Source organism: Xiphophorus maculatus, chromosome 8 (assembly GCF_002775205.1).
Source record: "Xiphophorus maculatus strain JP 163 A chromosome 8, X_maculatus-5.0-male, whole genome shotgun sequence".
In the NCBI taxonomy this organism is placed as follows: domain Eukaryota; kingdom Metazoa; phylum Chordata; class Actinopteri; order Cyprinodontiformes; family Poeciliidae; genus Xiphophorus; species Xiphophorus maculatus.
The window spans coordinates 6,295,929-6,320,590 of record NC_036450.1 but is presented as its reverse complement, the minus strand read 5'-3'; the positions used below and the strand labels follow the sequence as shown (position 1 = coordinate 6,320,590).

The 24,662-nt window shown below is 38.4% G+C and overlaps 2 protein-coding genes across 3 annotated transcripts; one reads left to right on the top strand and one right to left on the bottom strand.

The window, feature by feature from the left end:
* Positions 1-1,766: 1,766 nt before the first annotated feature.
* LOC102234399 (glutamine synthetase-like) lies at positions 1,767-21,872 on the top strand. 2 transcript variants are annotated; one of them, XM_023338261.1, is made up of 9 exons: positions 1,767-1,853; positions 3,986-4,085; positions 13,301-13,417; positions 15,125-15,299; positions 17,097-17,258; positions 17,329-17,475; positions 18,348-18,475; positions 19,502-19,701; positions 20,639-21,872. In XM_023338261.1, the coding sequence occupies exons 4-9, from the start codon at positions 15,131-15,133 to the stop codon at positions 20,958-20,960; spliced, it is 1,128 nt and encodes a 375-aa protein (XP_023194029.1). In that variant the 5' UTR covers positions 1,767-1,853; positions 3,986-4,085; positions 13,301-13,417; positions 15,125-15,130; the 3' UTR covers positions 20,961-21,872. The 2 variants fall into 2 exon arrangements, with proteins under 2 accessions (XP_023194029.1, XP_005814533.1); XM_005814476.2 differs by lacking the exons at positions 1,767-1,853; positions 3,986-4,085; positions 13,301-13,417 and adding an exon at positions 13,710-13,813.
* LOC102234656 (tripartite motif-containing protein 16-like) lies at positions 4,440-9,310 on the bottom strand. The gene is made up of 2 exons (XM_023338252.1): positions 7,788-9,310; positions 4,440-4,609 (listed from the first exon to the last, which is right to left on the bottom strand). Exons 1-2 carry the CDS (start codon positions 9,274-9,276, stop codon positions 4,440-4,442), a joined length of 1,659 nt encoding a protein of 552 aa, XP_023194020.1. The 5' UTR covers positions 9,277-9,310.
* Positions 21,873-24,662: the final 2,790 nt, after the last annotated feature.

The window sequence follows — 24,662 nt, the reverse complement described above, 5'->3', positions numbered from 1 at the left end:
GAACGTGAGGAGAGTGATGCGGACAGCAGAAAGGATCATCGGGGCCCCCCTTCCCTCCATCCAGGACATTTCATCCCAGCGCTGCGTGTCCCGAGGCCGAAACATCATCAGTGACCCCTCACACCCCCACCATGGACTGTTCTCCCTGCTGCCCTCTGGAAAGAGGTTCTGCAGCATCCGGTGCAGGTCCACCAGGTTCCGAAACAGCTTTTTCCCACTTGCCATCAGACTGCTGAACTCTTAACTGGACTGCACTCAAAAACTGGTCTCCACTTTATACCTTGCACATGTACAGAGCTAAATAACTTCTATTTTACTGTCATTACTGCACTTTATATTTTATATTCATATTTATATTCATATTTTATACTGTATTTTATTTTATTCTGGAGTAACCTCACAACATTGAAAGCTCAAAACATTGTCCTGAGCCGTATGCAACGAAATTTCGTTCTGTATTCACCCTGTGCATGCAAAATGACAATAAAGTCAGTCTAAGTCTAAGTTATATCTGTTCATGTTTAGTAGTTTAAAAAGTCTCAAATAGGAAGAACTGATCAGACTGAAATCTGATTATCTAAAAATGATTTTGTGTAAAAATTGTAATGAACAAGTTTTGTTTAGCCCACAGATATATTCTAACCTGTTTAAGAGACACCAACATGTTAGTTGTAGTTTCTGGCAGCCTTTCTAGGAGTAAATGATTTCCGTCCCTCTAGTACTCACAACGCCCCCTGACAAGATGGCACCCTGGGCAAAGAGCCACTCCAAACATAATAGAAACTGCTTGCAATAGATGGCAAAAAATACTCTTCTGTGCAACATTAAAGGCTGAAAAATACCTTAATTTTAGTCAAAGTCCAGACCCATATGGACTTCAGTACCAATGGTGATAAAAATTGTTTGTGTTGCAGGAGCTCAACTGATGTCTTTCAAAAGACGTGCAGCTGTTAGTGGATTGTTTTATGACGGAGGATTACCACTGTGTTAAAATAAAAACAGTAAAATTAGGAAAATAAAGTCATAATACAATATTAAGCTAATTACGAGAGTAAATTTATAAAATGTGTTTATTCTCGTATTATTTGGACTTTATTTTCATAATATGTCTTTATTGTCTTGTTTTCTATATTTTCCTTAGCCTGTTCCTACTTTGTCATAATCTTTAGCTCTGAGGTGCTGAATAAAAAATTCACACTTGAGTTTTCATGTTTTTATTTGTGAAATCTTTTTAAAAACCATCACTTTTTGATTCTCTTTTCCACAAAATCCCAGTAAAACCTTCCTCACATAATGAATGGCGAGTTTTAAATCCTCTTGCCTGTAAACCTGCCGACAGGTTTCACTCCGCCGGACCTCGTGATGAAGTGATGACGACACGATGCCCTTAGCAACGGTCGCGTCTCTACGGCAACATCCTCCGGTGTCCCCTCTGAGCTGCTGCAGCTGCAGCGCGACCCCCATCTGCTGTTTCCGAGGGAGGCAGGAGGGAAAACCGGGGCTAAAAAATAAGAAAAAACATGAAAATCCTCATTTCACGAAAACCAGGGGAGGATTTCTGAACATGGCGCGTTGTCATGGGGAGAAACGTGCGAGCTGAGCGCCTGAAGTTGGAGCGCATATCAAGGTAACTTCACCTCCTCCTCTTCCTCTTCATCACCATCGGCCTCTGGTTCTGTTGACACCTGGTGGTTTTGCAGGAGGAGCTCTAGCTCTGCTTGAATGGATCCCGCTGTGCTCATCTTCCTGCTGTACGTGATGATCGCGCACGACCTGGTGTGCGGCTTGATGCAACACCGCAGACAGAGCGCCAGACCCAGAAAACCCGCAGCTGGACCTTTGTTGCGCTCAAGGTGCGTCATTTCAGCTCGACTTGGATCACCTGGAGAAACATTTCATTTTTGCTTCAGAATGAAAATGTTTGTATTTGACACTGAAACATTTGACATGAGATAAAAGATCAATATTCGCAATATTGTAAAGAAAAGAATTATATAACGAAACACAGAACTCATTAAAATATCAGACTTTCGCATTGTAACGAGATACAAAGCACATTTAAATTAAAACGAGAAACCTTCGCAATATTTAATCGTTAAAATGATGAATTTTCTCGTTAAAAAGATACAAACTCGTTAAACATGATACAAAATTCAAAACTCAACAGATGAAAAATTTATTAAAACTAGCTAAAAAAATCATTAAAATGAGAAGCTTCTTCAATAGTGCAAGTTACAAAAGTAGTTAAAAAGAAAAACTTTCCCATTATATTGAGATAAAAACTAGTTTAAATGACAACATTTTGCATTATTACGAGACATAAGTCACTATAACGAGAAAATTACAAAGAGAAACTCTCTCGTCAACGAGATACATAACTCGTTAAAACAAAAAACGTTCTCATCATAACAAGGTAGAAAAATAGTTTTAAACAAACTTTCTACTTCCGCTTCCGGTTGAATGGAGTAAGAGCAGCAAAGGGAGGCAGCTCCGTAATTTTTAAAAAATGTCTTTTTTTTTTAAAGCCTCCGGTCAACAAATATTGATTTTTTCGCATATAAAGCAACTATGAACAATATAGATTATGAAAGACCGTCGGGAATCCTCTCAAAAATCTTTACAGACCGAATCCCAACTAGAACACCGGCTAGCTCCGCTCCGGCTAGCAAACCGTCAACCGCCAAGGCTAACGAGGCTAAAGCTAGTAAATCTCCCCGCATCACCGTCCCGAGCAACGATGCTACGGGGTCTACTCAGGACGGAAACATGGAGGAAGAAATCCCTCTTCCGGTAGGAACGGGCTACGTGCGTATCGTGAAGATTTAAGGATTAATATTAAATCAAATTAGCATCAGGAAATACGCAGATATCTAATCATTACCAGACGGAGCCAAATATTGACAATATTAAAATGCTCCGAAACGAACTATCAGAGAAAATAGAAAGACTGCATAAGAGCTACACAGATCTTTATCAGAGCTCACTGTCAGGCCGAATGAGACGACGACGAAGAAGAAAGGTATTTGATAATCTGAGTTTATTTATTGACTTTTTTTATTTTGATGTATAAATGGAAGTTTGTGTAGATAATTTTATTACTTGATTAATATATATATTTTACTTATTTCTATCATTGCTCTTCCACATTTTTTATTTTTTTATGATAACGTTGGTTTATTTGTAACTTAGCAACAAACTGATTTATTTTACATATTTAGGGATGGATTAGGCCTATCACAATAAACAGATCAATTAATTGCACGATGAATTAAAAGGAGCTCAATAATTTCCATTTGCATGACTTATTGTTTTTATCTTTTCTCTCTTTCTACAAAAGCTGAATGACAAAAGTCAGGACAATTTTGTTAACACAATTTATTTTATTTTATTTGTTGTTTTGTTTATTTTTGGGATATGTAAAATGTCTTATAGTTCCAGTTTTATATGTCCATTAAAATTTAAAGTTTGTTGATATTTTAGAATGTGTTCATTCATAACTTTTCCATTACCATATTAATTGAAAATGGTCTCAAACAACAGTAATGTTGTTTATCGCTTTAATATACATCTCATTCTGACGACACAGAGCTTATATCTCAGTGAAATGAGAAAAGTTAAAGAGTTTTGTATAGTTTTTAACAAGAAACTGCTCCTGAATTTATTTTCTATCTCTGGCAGTTAGGGGCTTCCATACATTTGTGTCTTTTCAACTCAACGTAGCTTATATGCTAAATGTTCAGGAAGTCCTCTCAGGGAGATGCAGGATTGAAACTAGTGTAGTTTTTTCTCATCATGTAACCTAGACTCACTTTGCTCATCATCAGGCATGTCTGTGACGCCCCTTTTCTAATGCTGCTCTGGGCAACCGCCCATGAGGCCATAAAAATTGTCTTTTTACGTCATTCAGTATTTTAAAATTGTTTGGTGCTTCATTGTTTATGCCTCTGAACCTTTGAATGTTCGTCCTTGTGTGTTTCCTCTACAGAACTCGGGCGGGTCAGGGGGTTCTGAGGACGACCAGCCGAGGAGGGAGAGACCCGAGGAAGACCGGACGGATCGTGAGGAAAGCGTAACAAAGACAAAAGGTGAGCAATAATATTATTTCTTTATAAAATAAAAAACATAAACTATTGTAATGTGAAAGTGAACACCTGCAACTGACACTGTAACAAATGGTACAATTTTGGTTCGTAATCAATCCAAGTCCACTGGACTATCAGGTTTGAAAACAACCAAAGTTTAATAACTTTAAATGAGGCCCCATCACAAAGGATTTCTCTCATAAATTTTGTTAAAAGAAACAACAAAAAACTAAACAAGAGAAATCTGAAACAAAAAAACACGATCGCCTATATTCCGAGTCAAACACACACAACAAAAATTCAAGAATTCAAGGATTTATTTTATTGTCAGACCAGCTTGCAGTGAGAATCTCACAGTTAAAGTTTACAGAACTCAGCAGATTCTCCAAGCCAAACTCCAGCCAGTAGCGGTTCAGTGAATCTGGTCTGGACTCTGTGGAGGAGAGTCATGGTTTCAGAGACGCTGTAGAAGGACAGAATACCTGCTCTGTGATCCAGGTACACTCCGACTCTGGAGGAAACTGGACCTGAGATGGAGGTCCAGATGTTGTTGTGGCCAAATGTGCTATCGATTTGAGAACAAAACGTCTCTAGGTAACCATGACAACACCGTCCGGGGTCCTATTTAGCTCCCGCCACAACAATTTAGCTGACCTTACTATTTCCTGTGTTATGTTTTGGTCATTATTGTTGAGATCTGTGTGACAGGTGGTGTGTCTATCAGACATGTATAGAAATACAGAACAAATTGGTTTCGGTTCAATACGGGACGCAACTATTAACAGTCAAATACGAGACGATTCTGTAGTTTATGGGACGGATGGCAACCCTAACAAGACAACAGCCACCTGCCATTTTAGGCTAGTTTAAGCTAACCTGAATATTTACAGCCCTACTGTTGATGCACTGACTTTACTCACCTATTGTCTTTCAACCACTTTGAAAAGCTTTTCTTCATCCTTCCATCATCTTTATCCCTCCTCCTCTTTATTCTGTTCTGGAGTTTGTTTTCTGCCGCCCATCTTTAGCTCCCTGTTGTCGAGTGCATTACTACCATTCAAATTTAAAATAAAAACATAAAACACGCTTCAGCGTTTTCTCAAAGGGCTGCCTGCCCAAACTACCTGTATATGTATGGGGAGAGGCGGTGGGGTCAAAGGGCGGGGGGCGCAGAATCAATGCTGTTCCTCTATTACTGATCATTTCATGCATCCAGCTGTTAAATACAGAAAATGCCGACTAGAAAAATTTCCCACATGGTTTTTGCGCCCCCTCTAGTGCAGCGCCATTATGCGTACAGTGCATACCCACTTTTATCGCCACTGGTTTTATGACACGTCTCCAACCTTTCTCACAGGTTTAAAGTTTTCCAAATGTTGACAGTGGAGGAGCTTTAACCTCCTTTTCATTACTGCTACCAGGATCTTTCTGTGGTGGTGGATCCTGAGTGTTGTTGATGAATGAAGACGAAACCAAACATCTGATCTTTTCCAGCAGCAAATAAGACACTCTGGAGGAAAAGTTTCTGCTCAATAGACGACCAAACATACAATTTATCACAATAGTGATTAGAGACACAGAGTACAGGGAACTCTGGGTTGGGTTCTCCAATCTCTGGGGATGAGGTCGCCTAGGTGGTTATAAAGCTCCTCAGTAGCAGGACCCCTAGGGTGGATGAGATCCGCCCGGAGTTCCCCAAGGCTCTGGATGTTGTAGGGTTATGTTGGCTGACGCGACTCTGCAATATCGCATGGACATCGGGGGCAGCTGCCCTGGATTGGCAGACTGGGGTGGTGGTCCCCCTGTTCAAAAAGGGGGACCGGAGGGTGTGCTCCAATTATAGGGGAGTCACAGTCTTAAGCCTCCCTGGCAAGGTCTATTCAGGGGTCCTGGAGAGGAGGGTCCGTTGGATACTTGAACCTCTGATTCAGGAAGACTAGTGTGGTTTTCGTCCTGGTCGTGGAACACTGGACCAGCTGTACACCCTCGGCAAGGTCCTGGAGGGTGCATGGTAGTTGCCCAACCGGTCTACATGTGGTTTGTGGACTTGGAAAAGGCTTTCAACCGTGTCCCTCAGAGAGCTCTGTGGGGGGTCCTCTGGGAGTATGGGGTACCGGGCCCCTTGATATGGGCTGTCAGGTCCCTGTATGACCGGTGTCAGAGTCTGGTCTGCATTGCCGGCAGTAAGTCGGGCTCCTTTCCGGTGAGAGTTGGACTCCGCCAGGGCTGCCCTTTGTCACCGATTCTGTTCATTACTTTCATGGATAGAATTTCTAGGTGCAGCCAAGGTGTTCAGGGGATCTGATTTGGTGGCCTTAGGATCTCATCTCTGCTTTTTTCAGATGATGCGGTCCTATTGGTTTCATCAGTTCGTGATCTGCAGCTCTCGCTAGAGCGGTTCGCAGCCGTGTGCGAAGCGGCCGGGATGAGGATCAGTGCCTCCAAATCCGAGGCCATGGTCTTGAGCAGGAAATGGGTAGAGTTCCTTCTCCGGGTCGGGGAGGGTGTCCTGCCCCAAGTGGAGGAGTTCAAGTATCTCGGGATCTTGTTCACAAATGAGTGAAGAAGGGAGCGGGAGATCGACAGGCGGATTGGCGCAGCGTCTGCCGTGAAGCGGGGGCTGTACCGGTCCGTCGTGGTGAAGAGAGAGCTGAGCCAAAAAGCAATTCTCTCGATTTACCAGTCGATCTACGTTCCCACCCTCATCTATGGTAGGGTGAGAAGCTCAGTCATCCAGGAGGGACTCAGAGTAGAGCTGCTGCTCCTTCACATCAAGAGGAGCCAGTTGAGGTGGCTCGGGCATCTGCTCAGGATTCCTCCTGGACGCCTCCCTGGTGAGGTGCTCCGGGCACGTCCCACCAGGAGGAGGCCCCAGGGAAGATCCAGGAAACGCTGGAGGGACTATGTCCCTTGGCTGGCCTGGGAACGCCTCGGGATTCCCCCTAGAGGAGCTGGAACAAGTGGCTGGGGAGAGGGAAGTCTGGGCCTCCTTTCTGAAGCTGCTACCCCCGCGACCCGACCCCGGATAAGCAGAAGAAAATGGATGGATGGATGATTAGAAAACTTTCAACATTTCTCTGTAATCAAGTTTCTTTATTGAAGACGTCCAAAGAGACAGAACTACAGACATTTTTTCTGATCTACATCTACAAATATGAGAAGAAAACAGCATCAGTGACGATTTGATGTTTCAGGTTTTTTGGATCACAATATAGAAAACAGAAGCAAGTTCAGATCACTTTGATCTCAACTGATTTAACAACAAATAAAACATCGAAATACAAGGATAAAAACATTTATGGGAAGCCATTAGAGTCCAGAGAAGTTTTGATTTTCATGAAATATTTCTGTCATAAGAATGAAATAAATCATCAGCAGTGATTTCCTTTATGGCTCCTGTAACACAAAGAACTAAACCGGAAAAATAAAGAAGATCAGAACAGCAGAGCAGAGACATCAGAACCATGAACCCTGATCAACAATCTGAGAGGAAAGAGGAAATCTGTCTGGGTTTACAGAACTCTACAAAGGATCCAGTTGCACAAGTCCCAATTCCAGACTTATTAATCCAAACTCCAGCCAGTAGCGGTTCAGTGAATCTGGTCTGGACTCTGTGGAGGAGAGTCAAGGTTTCAGAGACGCTGTAGAAGGACAGAATACCTGCTCTGTGATCCAGGTACACTCCGACTCTGGAGGAAACTGGACCTGAGATGGAAGTCCAGATGTTGTTGTGCAAAAAATTACTATTTATTTGAGAACAATATAATACCCAAGATTTATCATTATTTCCAAAAGCACATTCATTACCCGATCCTACTCTGCTGATACTCTTGTATGCGACTGCTACAGAAACTCCCCCTCTCCACTCCACCTCCCAGTAACAACGTCCAGTCAGACTCTCTCTACTCAGAACCTGAGAATAATCAGTGAATCTGTCTGGGTGACTAGAATAAGACTGATCTCTATTCATCCTTGTCACCTTCCTGTTCCCCTCTGATAGTCCCAATCGTGTATTTGCTGTGTTTGGATCCAGAGTGATTTCACATGAATATCTTAAGAATCCAGCTCTGCTCTTTGGTTCTGGGTCTGGTTCTGACAGTAGAACATCCACCTCAGTGACCATCAGTGAGATGTTTGTCCATGAGTCTCTCAGGACGTCCTGTAGTTTGTCTCTGAGCTCTGACACAGCTGCTGTCACATCCTCAAAGTGTCTCAGAGGACGGATGTTGATGCTGGATGAGTGTGTAGACTCACTGAGTGCTGGCAGTGAGGGGTAGTTGAGGAGAAACTGGTTGTGATCCTCTGTGTGTAAGAACTGCTCCAGCTCAGCGTCTTTCCTCTTCAGCTCAGTGATCTCCTGCTCCAGCTTCTCCTGAACATCTTTGACTCGACTCACTTCAGTTTCCTGCTGGGATCTGATCTGCTGCTTCACCTCAGAGCTTCTTTTCTGGAGGAGACAGATCAGCTGGGTGAAGATCTTCTCACTGTCCTCCACTGTTTTATCAGCAGAGCGATTGATGGCCTCCACCTCCTGTTGAAGCAGCTTCACATCTTTCTCCTGGTCCTGGATTCTCTGCTGGATGTTTCCTTGTCTCTCCTCCAGCTCTCTCTGCCTCTCAGTCCTTTCTGCTGCAGCTGACACTGTTTCATGGCCTTTATGTTCATTCATATTGCAGAGATAACAAATACACTTCTGATCAGTGCGGCAGAAGACCTCCAACAACTTATCATGCTTAGAGCAGATGTTCTCCTGGAGGTTCTTGGACGGCTCCACCAACTTGTGTTTCTTGAATGCAGCTGAATCATAATGAGGCTGAAGGTGTTTCTCACAGAAAGAGGTCAGACAGACTAAACAGGACTTGATGGCTTTCAGTTTTCTTCCAGTGCAGAAATCACAGGCCACATCTTCAGGTCCAGCATAGCAGTGGTCAGCAGGAGCAGCTTGGAGTCCAGTCTTCTTCAGCTGCTCCACTAAAACTGTTAGAATTGCGTTCTTCTTCAAAACAGGCCTTGGTATGAAGGTCTCTCTGCACTCAGGGCAGCTGTGGATTCTTTTCTGATCCTCTTCATCCCAGTGATCTTTAATACAGTTCATACAGTAGCTGTGTCCACAGGGAGTAGCCACCGGATCCGTCAGTAGATCCAGACAGATTGAGCAGGAGAAAGTCTCTCGGTCGAACTGACTCTGCTCCATTTCTGTTTTCAGTCAGAGTGACTGTCTGCGTTTCACTTTGATAACAGAAACTGGTTTGACCTGATTTATAACTCATGTTTCAGTGCAGAGAAGCTGCAGCCAATCAGGTTTTACCCACAGCTGATGTTTGTTACACCCAAAGCTTTAAAGACCATGAGGTTAATCACAGATACCATCACCAAAAACCTCTTTAGTATTACAAAATAAAACTTAATATCCATTGGGTTTTAAATCAGTTTATTTATTGTAGTTATTAAACAGAGGTTATTTATTAATGACTAGATGAACAACCTTCACTAGACTGTGTGATAAATTTGATTTTTGTGTGTGTAGATCAAGTTGCATTATATTTATTTATAGTGAGGAGGTCTACAAAGGCTGAAGTTTGAACAAAATAATATTTTAATGCACAAAGCTGTAGGACATGTTAGATATTATCTCTTAAGTCAATGTCAGTGTGAACTTTACTTACATAGCACTTTAAAAACAGTATTAAAACTGCACCAAAGTGCTGTAAAAAAAATGATAATAAAATAAGTTGATCAAAAGAAAGAAAAAATAATACGAGAATAATATATGTAAAATGTTGAAATAATAAGAGTAATAATAAGTGAAGGGATAAAACCATCACACCAGAAGGCCTAAATGCCAAAGAATAAAAATGAGTTTTAAGAAGCTATTTAAAGCGATCCAGGCTGTGGGCAGATCTAATCTGGAAAGGTAGATTATTCCATAGAGTAGGAGCAGCCATCGAGAAAGCCTGATCTCCTTTTCTCTTAAGTCGAGTTCGAGGAACATTCAGTGGCAGCTGATTATTGGATCTTAAAGTTCTGGACACTGAATGACTTTTCAAAAGATCCTGAAGGTAAGGAGGGGCTAACCCATTTAAAACTTTAAAAGTTGTTAGAGTCTTATAATCTATTCGATATGAACCAGGCAGCCAGTGTAAGGAGGTCAATACGGGCCTTACATGGTCACGCTTCTGGGTGTCTGGACGAAGCCGACCTGCTGCTTTCTGGGTCACTTGAAGACGCTGTATCAGGGATTTATCCAGGCCTTTATGTAAAGAATTACAATAATCCAATCAAGATGTAATGAAGGCATGGATAATTTCTTCAAAATCTTCAAAACAAAAATAAGATTTCACCTTTGCTAAAATCCGCAAGTGATTAACCCTACAGGTACATAGCAACAAAAAAGCAGTAAATGATAGTGCATCATAAATGTAAAAATGATGCATTCTACACTGACAAATGTTGTGCAGGTTTTTTTTGTTTATTCTTTTTGCAAAAACATCAGATTGTGTCTGATCATAAGGCTCTCTATAACCAGCAACTTGTCACCATCTGTTTCCATTTCTTTCATTGAATGCATGAGAAACTTGAAAATAGGATTTTAATCTGTCTATAATCTTGGTGTCATTTCTCTGACAAACCTTCAAATTAACATGCTTAAGGAAATATTTAAGAACCCTGTGAGTCAGAGAGGGACTCGCAGGTTAATACAACTGTAATTATCTGCAGCATAGAGAGCAGGTTTACAATAAATGCCATCTCTTCTGACAGGAAATCACATGACTGAGTCATCAATCGTTCTTCAGGACAAACTGGGTTAACCAACCACTCCAGTCTCTTTGACTGAGATATGCGGGTAACACATAGACTGCATTCACATCTGACCTGTTTAGTTCACTTTAAACAAACTCCAGTTCATTTGCATCCAAAGTCTGGTTTGTGTGTAGGTGTGTGACTCTATCATTGGCCTACGATGCAGACCAAAAACGTCAGCTCTGGTCTACCAAAAATCCTAAATCTGGGTGTGGTTGAACTGAACTCTGGTTCTGTTTGAATGCACCGGAGACAGACTGTCAGGAAGCAGACTGTGGCCTAGGGCATTCTGGGTAAATACAACCAAAAACAAATGAGTAGTCTTTTACCAGTGACAAAAGAGAATTTTTTTTATTTTTTTTTACATTTTGTGAAGAAGAAAGTTGCGCTCAGTATTTTCCTCACTGGTTTTTGTGTTGTTTTCTTCAGTGGTTCTTTTTGCATTGAGCAGGGGAACAGATCTTTCAAAGGCTTGGTCCGTTTGACTCAGTACTGTGTGAAAGCAAACCACATCAGCTAAAAATGTGACAAATGTTACAATTTTGGTCTCCAATCAAACCAGGTCTACTGGACTGTCAGGTGTGAAAATACCCTTAGATTATCTCTTTCCAAGGAAAACAGAATTTCATTCTTCATGTTCTGCAGTGTCTTAGTTAGTTGCATCTAGTTTAAGTAATTTTTTTAGCCAATAATATGTTTCTGCCCTTAGTAAACCCCTTTTGGTAAATGGCCTTTAGTTGTATCTTTTGCAGAGAACCCCACACACTTCACACTTAATTCAATCATTCCCCCATGTGTAAATACTTTCACACACTGATGGTAGTGAGCTACGTTGTAGCCACTGCTGTCCTGGAACAGGCAAACCGAGTAATGTCTAACGACACAACAACTGAGACAGATGAAGCAGCCAACTGGTTACAGGACGAGCTCCTACCTCCTGAGCCACCATCGTCTCGCTATTCTTTGCAGAGTTAAGACCATCTTAAATCGCTGAAATCCCTGACAAATATCCTACTAAAAGGCCTTGTTTATTGTTGCAATACCTGTTTGGGAACGCTGACTTTAGCAAACCTCAGTATTGATGAAGCATCGTCTCTCCGTTCTTAGATAAAAATTGAGCCCAGGGACCTCCGAGGCTCAATGCCTGGATGGTGTCCTCTGATTGAGCTTCTTCCTTAGAGCCCAGGCACCCTGCAGAGGAAACTCACTTTGGCCACTTCTATCCTCAGTCCAGTTCTTTTGGTCAATACCCAGATCTCTTGACCATTGAGGGTAGGAAGGTAGACTAACCGCTCAGCTCAGGTCTCTTTACACCACGACAGTCAGTGTCAATCTTCTGTTTCATTTTTCACTGATTTGTGAACAAGACCTTGAGATACTTGAGCTCTTCTACTTGGGGCAGGATGTGCGCCTAGAAATTCTGTCAATGGAGGTTATGAACAGAATCAGTGACAAACGGCAACATTAAGAACAACTCTTACTGGAAATGAGTCCAACTTACTGCCAGCAATGCGGAAAACCTTTTTTTTAAAATTATTTTTTCTTTAACATCAATCCTAAGGACAATTTAACAAAATGGATGGGATAACGAAGAAAGATGCTCACCCATAAACTTACATTTTAGCAACACTAAACAAGTGGCAGATTGAAAAGGCCATTCCAAAAAAGAGGTCGGTGATGGACCATCCAACTGTCTTCAGACTTCACTACCTAGATGCGTATTTGCATAACTTGAAGAATTTGAAGGTAGTTCTTCATTATTTCATGAACTTTGTGTAGTCAAACAGCATGGTAAAGTCACCACCAGGCGTAACAGGTGGGTTGATGTTCTTGGCTTTCAAAGCCCCATCTTGAGTTCTCTAAACATACTTTGTTACCAAACGTCTCTCTAAAAGTCATTTGTCTTGTCAGTCTAGTTTGAAGGTGTCTTTGTTTTGTTTTTTTGGTGGTGCTTGGTGTATTCCCCTTCATACCAACCAGTTCCCTTCATCTAACAGTGATAGTTGGGCTCTGGTTCCAGATCCTGGTGACACGTTAATAATCTGGTGATGCTTGAGTTTCTAAACGGCTCCAGAAGACTTACCTAACTTCTCTTTGTTGGACCATCTAAGAGTGCCACATTGTTCTTGGTTGATTTTTAATCCCGTCAATGAGAAACCAGCTTGCTTTTGATCAATAAGAATATGTTCTTTTTAAAATATATTGGTAAATGTGTGTAAATTTGTGCTTGAATGCATAATTTTGAGACATTTTGCAATAAATTTGTCCAGTTATTATCTTAATGCCTATGTTGAGTTGAATTTATCATGTTGATGTGGTTCTTCCTTCTGCACCGCCACCCCTCGGCATCTCATGTGACTTCAGCCGTTTTTCTGACTGTGTCGCTGAATTTCTGTCCGCCTCGTCTCTCTTCACAGCTAATCTGACGGAAACTGAACGTCCAGCAGCTTCTGCGCTCTAATTGTGTTCAGTGAGCTGCGAGACTCTCAGCTCAGCAAACAGCAGTCGCTCAGCATCAGCAGAAGGCCTCACAGGTTCGGTGCTCATTTCCATCTCTCCTGGGGTTTCATCGTCTCCTCCGCTGTTCTTGTGGGTTAATTTGGCTGTTATCAGTTTAGATTAAAGTTTTTTTGTTTGCTTTTCCAGCTTGTAGGTGTCAGAATTACAGATATGGTTTTTAGTTGCATCAGATAATTTAGTTTTACCGTCGACTGATTTTGTGTTTCAAACAAAACAACCAAATGGGTTCGTTGGCAGTCAATAAAATGCCTGTAGCTCCTCCTACACCTGGAGGAGTGTGGGAGGACAGCCTTTGAAATGTCATCCTGCAGGAAGTTTAAATACCACAAACAGGTTTCATTTGATCAGGCTCAAAACTCTCTGGATCAACAAGTACAGCAGATACTATACCTGGAACGACCTGACATACCGTAAGTGCAAATGTTTTAAAATAAATGTAACTTAGAAATCAAACTCCTGCTCAATAGGGTTATTGGTGGATTAATAATCTCTAATTGTTGCATTGAACCTTTGACTTACAGGCAAATTTGGGAATTTTGTTCAATATGTAGTTCAATAGTTAGAGGGAAAGAGGAACATAGATATAAATTTCACAATATATGGACATAATGTTGGGTTTGTCCTTCTGATTTTGTTATGTAGCTATTGGAAATGTTCACATATGCTGATGACACACTGATTTTTACTAGAGAGCCCACAGGCTGGTGTTCACTGTCTGTTCTTTTTAATCCTGTTCAGTTAAACTTATGTGACAGAAAATCAGTTTCAAACTCAGAGAAAACAAAACTTCTTGCTTTTTATTTCAACATTTAAACTTTTCTCGCACAGATTTATGTTTAAGGTAAACTTTTAGTTGTGTGAATATGTTTCTTTTGACCTGAGACCTGACCTAAATCTGAGAGAAACTGCTGCAGTCGCTAAAAATTTGGGTGATGCCAAGGAAGCATTCCAGGCTGAAAACCGAAAGCAAGTTATAAGGATCTGATAAATTTACTGCAAATTAACAGTTTTCTTTTGAATATTAGAGAAAGTTGAATCAAGCTAAATTTGGTTCTATAAAGTTGAATACAAATGCATGCCACACTTTCCAGAGTTTTTAATTTATATTTTCATAAAATACATATATTTTTCTGTAGAAATATGGACCATTTTATAATGATCTGTCTGTTAAATGTTTTTGGTTGTAATGAGACAAATAGGCTGAATTTTTGCTTAGAGTTACTCACAAAAACACCTAAAAATTAAGAGTATAAATATTTCTGAAGGGACTTTTGCTTTCAGTTTCTCAGTTAATTGGAAGCAAAAATATCAGACGGCTTATGTTTGTGCTTAATTAAATTTGATGAAAATGATAATTAACAGTGTGTTTGTGTGGACTGGATTATTTCACCTTGTTCTGTGTTAATTTATTCCACTATCTGTCTAATAAAATGCATGTTGTAAATAAAAAAAACAACACATTTTAAACATGTGACAGTTTTTGTAGAAAATGTAATTATTATTATTATTGATTTTAAACTCAATCTACTGAATTTGGCTCTGTTATGGTAAAATGTTGTATATTTTACCGTAAATCGGCAGAATTTGTGTTTATTGGCTCTAAAAACAAAACAATCGGTGCAGCGTGATGAGACTCAGGAAGCATCACAGGCGATAAAATTAAAAAGTAAAGAAACTGAATGGAGGAATGAAATCTGTTGGTGAAACGTTTGTGACCACAGGAAACCATGGCGACGGTATCCAGCAGCTCGCTGCTCAACAAGGCGGTCCGGCAGCAGTACATGAACCTGCCTCAGGGCGGGAAGTGCCAGGTCACCTACATCTGGGTGGACGGCACCGGAGAGGGGCTGCGCAACAAGACCAGGACCCTGGACTCAGAACCAACCAGCATCGAAGGTGAACAAAGTTGTTTTATTAATAATACAGCCTCTTAATGAAAAGCAAATATGTTAAATATTTTTAACATATTTAGTGATGAAATGATGAAGATAAATAAAAATGATAAAATAAACATCAATGAACTCATTCAGGTCTTCCAGTACTATAATTATGTGATTTTTATTACTATTACATAAATGTATTTAAATAAATTATTAGCCAAGTTATAACAACATTTGTGCATATTATAAAAGATATCTCAAAAATATTAATACCAATTAATTCACATATATAATGTAATATAATTACAAGGTATAGTATAAAAACATTGTAAATAATGCTAATCTTTCTAAATTATAAAGCTTGATAATTGTTTAATTTAGAAGAGTTAGAAGAAATTATTAAAATAAAAATAATAAAATAAAAAATAATTGTAAATTATTAAAAAGTGACTGATCAGAATAAAGGAACATATAATAAAAAAATCTGGAAACAATCTCTAAAGAAAAAAATAAAAATAAATATCTTACGGAAAAGACAGAAATTATTACATTTGTAAAAATATATATGAAATTTATAATTCATTTTATTATTTACATTTTTTATATTTTTTATTGCTTTATTGCTTTTATTGCTTTTTAAAATAATTTACAATATGTGATTTTACTTTTTTTACTTTAATTTGTTTGTTGATTTAATTTGATAGTACTAAAAAATTCAATATATATCTCTGTCAAATATTATATGTATTTTTAAAATTTCCCAGCATACCCTAGGAAGTTAGATTATATTTGATCTTAGGTCAAACAAACAGAAGGATGGCATCCATCTTAACAAAATAAAGGAATAGTTTCTACTGTCATTTTACAGACCTTACTGGAAACGTTTAAACGTCACATTTAATGAGTAACAACCAATAAATACAGTTTCTGCCACGCCTGACAGCTAGCCTTGCTTTTGTTCTTTGGGAACCCACAGAATGTTTCATGACATTAAAGGAAGCTGGAAGTAAATCTGAATGCATTTCTTCTTGCAACATTCTTTCTCTATTCTTTCTTAGCTGAGGTGAACATAAGATAGCAGGATTTTATTTGTGTCCTGTGGCGTCAGCGCTGTGAGGAATGTTTCATGACAGTAAATCTGAACGCATTTCTTCTTGCAACATTCCTTCTTTTTTCTTACTTGGCTGATCTCGACATGAGATGATAGGATTTTATTTGTGTCCTGTGGCGTCAGCGCTGTGGAGAATGTTACAAATCCAGTTTCGTTTTCGCTCTACGCTAGGTGTGTCAAACTCGAGGCCCAAAAAGTTTTATGTTTTCAGGCTGGATGTTTATTTTGGGTTTATTAATAAGTGATCACTGTGGTAGATTATCTACCAATGCTATTAGCTATGCTAACACAGTGGTGGTTGATTAGCTAATTTAAATACCTGCTCTACTAATGATCTGTCAGAGTTGGTGTTCAAGTCGCCTTATTGTATTTTTTAACTGAACTGAAACACACAGAATTCCACAGCACATCTACATTAAGGTTGTCATAGTCAAGCTAGCGTAACTGATCTACTCCGCTCTTACTCACAGTTTTTTTTTCTTAATTCAAACGTTTTCTTGACTTTGTTATCTTGATGTTGACAATTACTACAAAGCACTTTTAAATGCCAGATGTGCATTTAAGATTTAGCGCATTATGTTGACAACTTAACAGCTAAAACCAAAGCTAGTTATCGTTAGCAAGCAGCTTTTTGCCCTTCAGCAGAGAGACGGGGGTGGGATCTTACGAGCCCAGTGTAACGCTTTCTCTTCTCCTCATCAGAAATCCCAGAGTGGAACTTCGACGGGTCGAGCACCTACCAGTCCGAAGGCTCCAACAGCGACATGTACCTCATCCCAGTCCGCATGTTCAGGGATCCCTTCACCCTTGACCCCAATAAACTCGTCCTCTGTGAGGTCCTCAAATACAACCGCCTTCCTGCCGGTACCTTCTCCTCCCTTTACATTTGGAGAAATGAGTTGTGCTGCGTCTCATTCGGTTCCTTCTCCTTCAGAAACCAACCATCGCCACAGCTGCAACCGAGTGATGCAGCAGGTGAAGGAGCACTACTTGTGGTTCGGCATGGAGCAGGAATACACCCTGCTGGGGACCGATGGACATCCGTTCAGCTGGCCTTCAAACGGATTCCCAGCACCACAAGGTGAAGCAGCGATCCAGAGAGAGGCAGCTGCCTCGGAAAAAATATTCCCAATGAAAAACCTACATGTATTTTACAGGGATTTCAAGATATTTTAGGCCAAAATGTGTTTATTTTATGTCTAAAGTAAATTATAGTTCCTCTTTTATATTGAAGAACAAAGAAAAGTTTAAAATTTGCATATTAAGTAGAGTAGCACTGCTTCAACATATTTTTACTCAAGTAAAAGTAAAACATATTTGGTAAAACATCTACTCAGGTACCAACTGATCAAATTACCAATCATTTAATATTTAAAAATTACATAATCTGACAGATCAAAATATAAAGTTAAGTGGATTTTTTTTGTTGTTTTAAAGGACAGAATGATGATTTATATAAATAGAAAGAAAAATTTCCCAACTCAGTTTCTTTTAGTAAAACAAACTTTAGAAACTTTAACAAAGACTGCAGGTTTTTGTCTGGTGGATATTTGGTTAAAACATGTTTATTTTTCATTCAGCGGGTGTAAAATCTTAAGATGTTACTCAAGAAAGAGTAGAGATACTTTAAAATAAAATCACCCAAATTACAGCGTAGTAAAAATACTCCTAAAAGGAATGTTTTTCAAAAAAGTTACTCAAGTAAATGTAACTAGTTACTAACCAGCTCTGGAACCATGTTTATTTTTTAAAACCAGTGTATCAGTTTTGTTTCACTTTCTCATCTGTCTAAAATGAAACAATGAAAGCAGGTATGTCATAATTTTCTATGGTTAAAGAAACCAACTGTCCAACATCCCTGATGTTATAAGAAAGAAAGAAATAAACCAAATAAATATTTTTCCAATTTGAGCCACTTTAGTTTCACAGTTTTTGTTTTCCCTCCACTTTAAGGCCCGTATTACTGCAGCGTCGGAGCGAACCACGCGTACGGACGGGACGTCGTGGAGTGTCACTACAAAGCCTGCCTCTACGCCGGCGTCCAGATCTGCGGCACCAACGCTGAAGTCATGCCGTCTCAGGTAGATCAGCAACCTGTGAAAACGATCAAACTGAATTATCGAGTTGTTTCATTGTTTCCTTTAACTCAGGGGTCTCCAAAGTGCAGTGCGTGGGCCATTTGTGGCCCTTGGACTGATTTTGTGCGGCCCCCGGCTACAGTTAAAAAAAATGATACAAACTGATGTAGATGTAGACTTTTAATTTGTAATAAGGGTAAAATTATTACTGATATAATTTTCTTACAGTGGAAAATGTACAGAACAACAGAACTTGTTTCTGTTTTTATAACCAGCCATGTTTACCAAGACACTTTTACTGAAAAGGTGACTTTGATGTAATTTATTAAACTTGACTAAATATAGAAAACGTTTTGAAAGGCAGGGACCCAAATCCTGTTCTTATTTCTGAAAATAAATTTTTTCAGTCAACCCCAAAAGAAACTGAAAATGTGGAAAGTTTATGATGGTGCATAAGAAAAATGGAAAAGAGGAGGAGAACGTTTCCACCTTAAAACCCTGAAATTTTTAATTAATCTGAGAAATCTTCTACAAAATACTTGCAGAAGTTTTCAAACTCAGAAAAATTCCAAAATGTGAAAGTTTTTGTCATTTTCTAGAAAATATCATAATTTGCTTTTATTTCTAGCAAATTTTCACAAAAGCTTTTGACATTTTTTCTAGAAAATTTGAGATTTATACCAAAATTTCAGAACTTTTTTTTCTAGCAAATTTCCAACTTTTCAAACTCACAAAATGTTTAATATTTTTTCTGGAAAATTTCTGATTTTTATTTCTACCAAAATTCTAACTTTGCAAACTTCCCATTTTTTTCCCAGAACATTTCTGAATTTGTGAAAAAAAAAACTTTTTTGTTTGGTTTTTTAAAATCTAAATAGACCCTAATACACCATTCTAAAAATCCCTTCCAGGTTTAGATGCACAATAACTGACTTTAGGTTGTTGGTGTTTTTTGGCCTGGTACTACTTTTGCCCAAATGACACAAAGTTTGGACACCCCTGCTGTAACGTCGCTGTTTCCCTCTCCAGTGGGAGTTCCAGGTGGGTCCCTGTGAAGGCATTGAGATGGGCGACCATCTTTGGGTGGCGCGCTTCCTGCTGCATCGTGTGTGTGAAGACTTCGGGATCATCGCCACCCTGGACCCCAAACCGATAACAGGCAACTGGAACGGCGCTGGCTGCCACACCAATGTCAGCACCCAGCAGATGAGGGAAGAAGAAGGACTGCAGTGAGTAGATACTTATAAATACATGATTTTTATTTACTTCATCATGAAGCTAAATATCTATTCATAGCAACAAAAATGTGTTCATTGATTAAATTGATTAAAGTGGTATACTTCCCTATAAAGTGCAAAAACATAAAATTTTTAGTTAGAAAATTCTGTTTCAATCTGCTCCTGATAGTTCACTGTACAAACACAAAATCTTACCAACTATTTTTAGTCTAGTTTCTGGTGCAAATATTTCTCTACTACACTTAAAATTAGACAAATCTAACTTACAAATAGTGTTTCAGCAAGAAATAGGAGATTGTTTACGTCAATAATTCCTTAATATTGATGAAAAAGCTCTAGTTCCATAGAACATTCCACTGAGCGGTTACCTAGCAACGCCAGCCAAGCCCAGACGTCTCCTAGCAACCCCAACCTGTCACCTAGCAAGCCAGTTCTAGTTCCATTGGCAGATTATTTCACAAGACATTTTTCCCATGTTATAAATGAAATAATCTGCCAATTTAATAAGGAGGTTTTTTAAAATCAATTTTAAGGAATTATTGACTTAAAACAACCTGAAAAGTTACTTGTTAGTTAGTTTTGTCTCATTTCAAGTGCATTAAGATATTTGCACCAGAAACTAGGCAAAAATACTTGGTAAGGTTTTTTGTTTTTTGCAGTGTTGAAGTGAGAATCACAAAAAGCAAAATCCTGTGATTTGGCCCAAAAATGACACTCCTCTTTTATACACTTGAAATTAGTTTTAAGTTATTTTAAAAATTTTAAACCAGATTAAGTTAATTTTTTAAACTTAAATCTGCTAAAAGTAGGTAAATTCTTTAGATCTATGCTGAATTTTAATGTCATTAGCATGCATCCCTTTTAAAAGCACAAACATCTTCAGTTCCGACTTAAAAATAATCCAGCTCTTCTCTCCTTTTTCTGACAGGTACATTGAGCAGGCCATTAGCAAGCTGAGCAAAACGCACAAGCAGCACATCGCGGTGTACGACCCGCACGGCGGAAAGGACAACATGCGGCGCCTCACGGGTCTGCACGAAACCTCCAGCATCAACGACTTCTCCGCCGGCGTCGCCAACCGCGGCGCCAGCATCCGCATCCCGCGGCAGGTGGGCAAGGACAAGCGGGGCTACTTCGAGGACCGCCGTCCTGCAGCGAACTGCGACCCCTACGCAGTTACCATGGCGATCGCTCAAACCTGCTTCCTCGATCCAACGGAAGAAGAGAGCAAGAAGGAGGAGTCAGCTTAGGCTGCGTTCAGACAGCAGAGTGAAGTGACACAAATATGATTGTTTTTTGACTTACGGGTGTTCAAAGTGCGGTCCGTGGGCCATTTATGGCCCTTGGACTGGTTTTGTGCGGCCCCAATCGGCATTTAAAAGATTATACAAATTTGGCTGATAGATGCAAACGGAGACTTTTAATTTGTAATGAGGGTAAAATGATTAAGGATATAAATTTATACAATGGAGAATGAAAAGTAAAACACAAAGTGTTTCTGTTTTATAACAAACCATGTTTGCCTACAGCCTTTTACTGAAAAGGCAACCAAATGAGCTTTAATTTAATTTAGGAATGCACAATACATCGACATCAGTATCAGCCGATACCAGTCATTTTTTTAACATATTGATATCGGTCTGATTAATAAACAACCAATATTTATTTTTATCTGTTTCTGGTTGGGAGTTTTTTTCCAAAGGTGTCAGAACAGAAGTGAAATGTATATTATATCGGTTATCAATATTAAAAGAAATATTGATATCGGATATCTATATCGGCCCAAGCTTTTGTATCGGTGCATTCCTAATTTAATTCGTTAAACTTGACGAAATATAGCAAATGTTTTGAGAAATAAATCACCTAAATCTTGTTCTTATTACTGAAAATACATTTGTTCAATCAAGCCGAAACGAAACGGGAAATTAGATGCTTTTCTTTAAATACAGCAAACATAAAAAATCTACAATGGCGCATTAGAAAAAAAGGAAAAAACGTTGAGATTTTGAGAGTAATCTGAGAAATTTTCTCCCAAAAACTTGGAAATATTGAAGTTCTCAAACTCGGATTCAAAAAAGTTGAAATCTTTTGACATTTTTTTCTAGAAAATTTATAAGCCATCTCAAAATTAGATTTTTTTGTAATTTGTAGCTAATTTTACACTTTTGAAATTCAGAAAATATCCAAAAGTTTGAGATTTCTAGGAAATTTCTGAGATTAATCTCAAAATCTATGAACAATTTGTCTAACAAATTTGCAACTTTTCCTCCGTTTTTTCCAGAATGTTTATGAAAATTTACTCCCTTTATTTGTTTGTTTTTTAAAATACAGCGGCTCTAATACGCCATCGTAAAAATCTCTTTCTAGTTTTGGATCTATAATAAATATCCATTTTGAAAAAAACCCTAAAAAATCTGACTATTTTCCATCCATCCATTTTCTTCGGGTCGCCGGGGGCAACAGCTATAGGTTTTATTTGCTTAATTTTAGGTTGTTGGGTTTTATCTTAAAAAACGACTTTTTTAAAAATCAGGCTTTTAATGTTGATCTATCACATAAAATCCCATTAAAATGAATGAAATTTTATTTTAATGATAAAATCTGAAAAAAACTTAGAATGCATTTAGAAAATTCTGTCAGCCAAAACGACACAAACACTAAACATGTTTAACCTGACCCCAAATAGACAAAACCAGTGAAAAAGAGGCATGAAATGAAAATAAAATAACAAATTTCATCCAAACGCATTGAAAAAACTTGATGGTGGCAAAAATGCACAAAAATCTAACAGAGTCTAATAATAATTAGAAGAAGAAAAAGAAAACAAACGCAGCAGGAAAACGTGGAGCATGAAAATAACTGAAACCGATGCAAATGATTCATAAAGAGGATCTGAAAACAAAGATGCAAACCAAATGAGCATGCAAAGTGGATCTGAATGGACACAATAAGAAACAGATGAGAAAGAGTAGAAATGTAAACAGAATTAGATTTATTTATTGTTTAATGTCTCTTCCTGTAAGCAGCCATTTTTGTTTTAAATGTCAACGGTAATCATAGAAGAAGAGCTCGAATTAGATGTTTGTGTTTGTATTGTCACAAAATATGTGTTCGTATGTTAAACTTTACGTTTTCCTGTCTGAAGTGGGTTAAAAGTGAATTGGTTGTTATTTTGTTTCTTCGTCTCTGTACAAAACAAATAAGAATCCATTAAAAGTTTGGCTAAAGTTGTGTTTTTCTGGTGTTGGTTACTCCAAATGTTCTGGAGTATAGGGAAAAAACTGACTGCACCCTAACTAGTCATCTCACAATATAAAGAAAAATGTAAATAAAACAATCAAGATATTGCAAGGTTCTAGTCAAAGTTCAGACCTCAGTTTGATCAATTTGGACATTAAGAAACTTTTCTTTTTTAAATAAAAGTTACATTATTTTGACAAATAAATCAAATTCCTGTGCTAAACCTTATAATTCAATCCCCACTCAAACATCCTATCTGAGCAAAGACCAAACCATTTTAGCCAGTAAACAAACTGGTGTGACGTGATTGGAAGATCTATGGAGCTAAATAATGGACAATACTAAAAAAAAAACACACAGCAAAAAGTCTTAAATTTTAAAGTCCAGACACGTTAAAGTTTGTTTGTAAAGATTTTCCAGTGAGAAAATTACTTCCTTAGCCAGTATTCAATTCCTTCAGGTGTACACTAGATGGCGGCGTTGGATTTTCTCTCATAACCACAGCCTACTAATTACCAGTAAATGGACCAATAAATCAGTCAGAATTACCTGGAAAGACTCAAAATAGCTCAGCAGCCCATAAACAGGAATGTTTCACAGTGAAAAGCATCAAAACAGAGAAAAGAAGACTCTTGGTATTGACTTTTCAGAGACGTAATGAATGAATGAGGTAATCTAATCTTGATCATTGATCCACGTCAGCGTGATGAATGGCGATGCTAACGTGTTACCTCATTGGTAGCCTCACGGCATCAACACAATTTGCTATTCAATCTGTTTCAGGGAAATGTTTTCAGTAAGTAAACATTTTTTTAAAATCCCAGGGCAATTAAAATGATTCATAAGATTGGATTAGTGGATAACAGACAATACATTTACATGGATTTAGCTTGCTTGAGTTTTCACTTGAGACAGAAAACCTTCAAATACAGAAAAATAGACTTTTTAGGTACTTTTGAATTTTTGATTATGGTAAAGAGTATTTCCAATTTGATTAAACAAACTAAATTAAATAGTTACCTTAGTGTTTGAAAATGAAATCATTATCAACTTTAGCAGGGTGTTCACAGAGTTGATTGACAGCACTAAGACTCTTGAAAGAACTGATTTGGAAAAATATTCTTTTGCTTGATTTTTTATGTTATTTTTTGTTATTTATATGAATTGTTGTTTTTTTTGTCCTTAAAATACTAAAATGTCCACACATTAAATATTAAATGATGTATAATTTGATTGATTAATCAGTAATTCAGTTTACCAAATACTTTTTATTTACTTGAGTCATTTCTTGGTTGGCTACTTTTTACTTTTACTTGGGTAAAAATTTAGTATAATTTTAACATAATTTAGCAGTACCAGCTTTAATAAAAAAAAAAAAAATCAATTTCAATATACCGGTAGCCTCTTTTGTACAATGTATCTTTATTTTATAGACTTCGATGTTAATTGGTACTAACTTTACCATGCTATACTTTTAGCTGTTAGCCCGCTAGGAATCACCTGTTTGCTGCCAAAATGCTGTTTTATATGTGTAAATATGTGACTTATCCAGTATCCACTTTATTATTATAACTTTTAAAAACAGTTTAACGTACAAGAAGGGGGTTATGCTTCGTAAGTTTGATGTTATAGGAAAAATATTGGTAAAAATTAGCATGCGTTGTCAGCCGTTTGTTAGCGGGCGCGGTGACGTCACGGGTTGCCATGGCGGG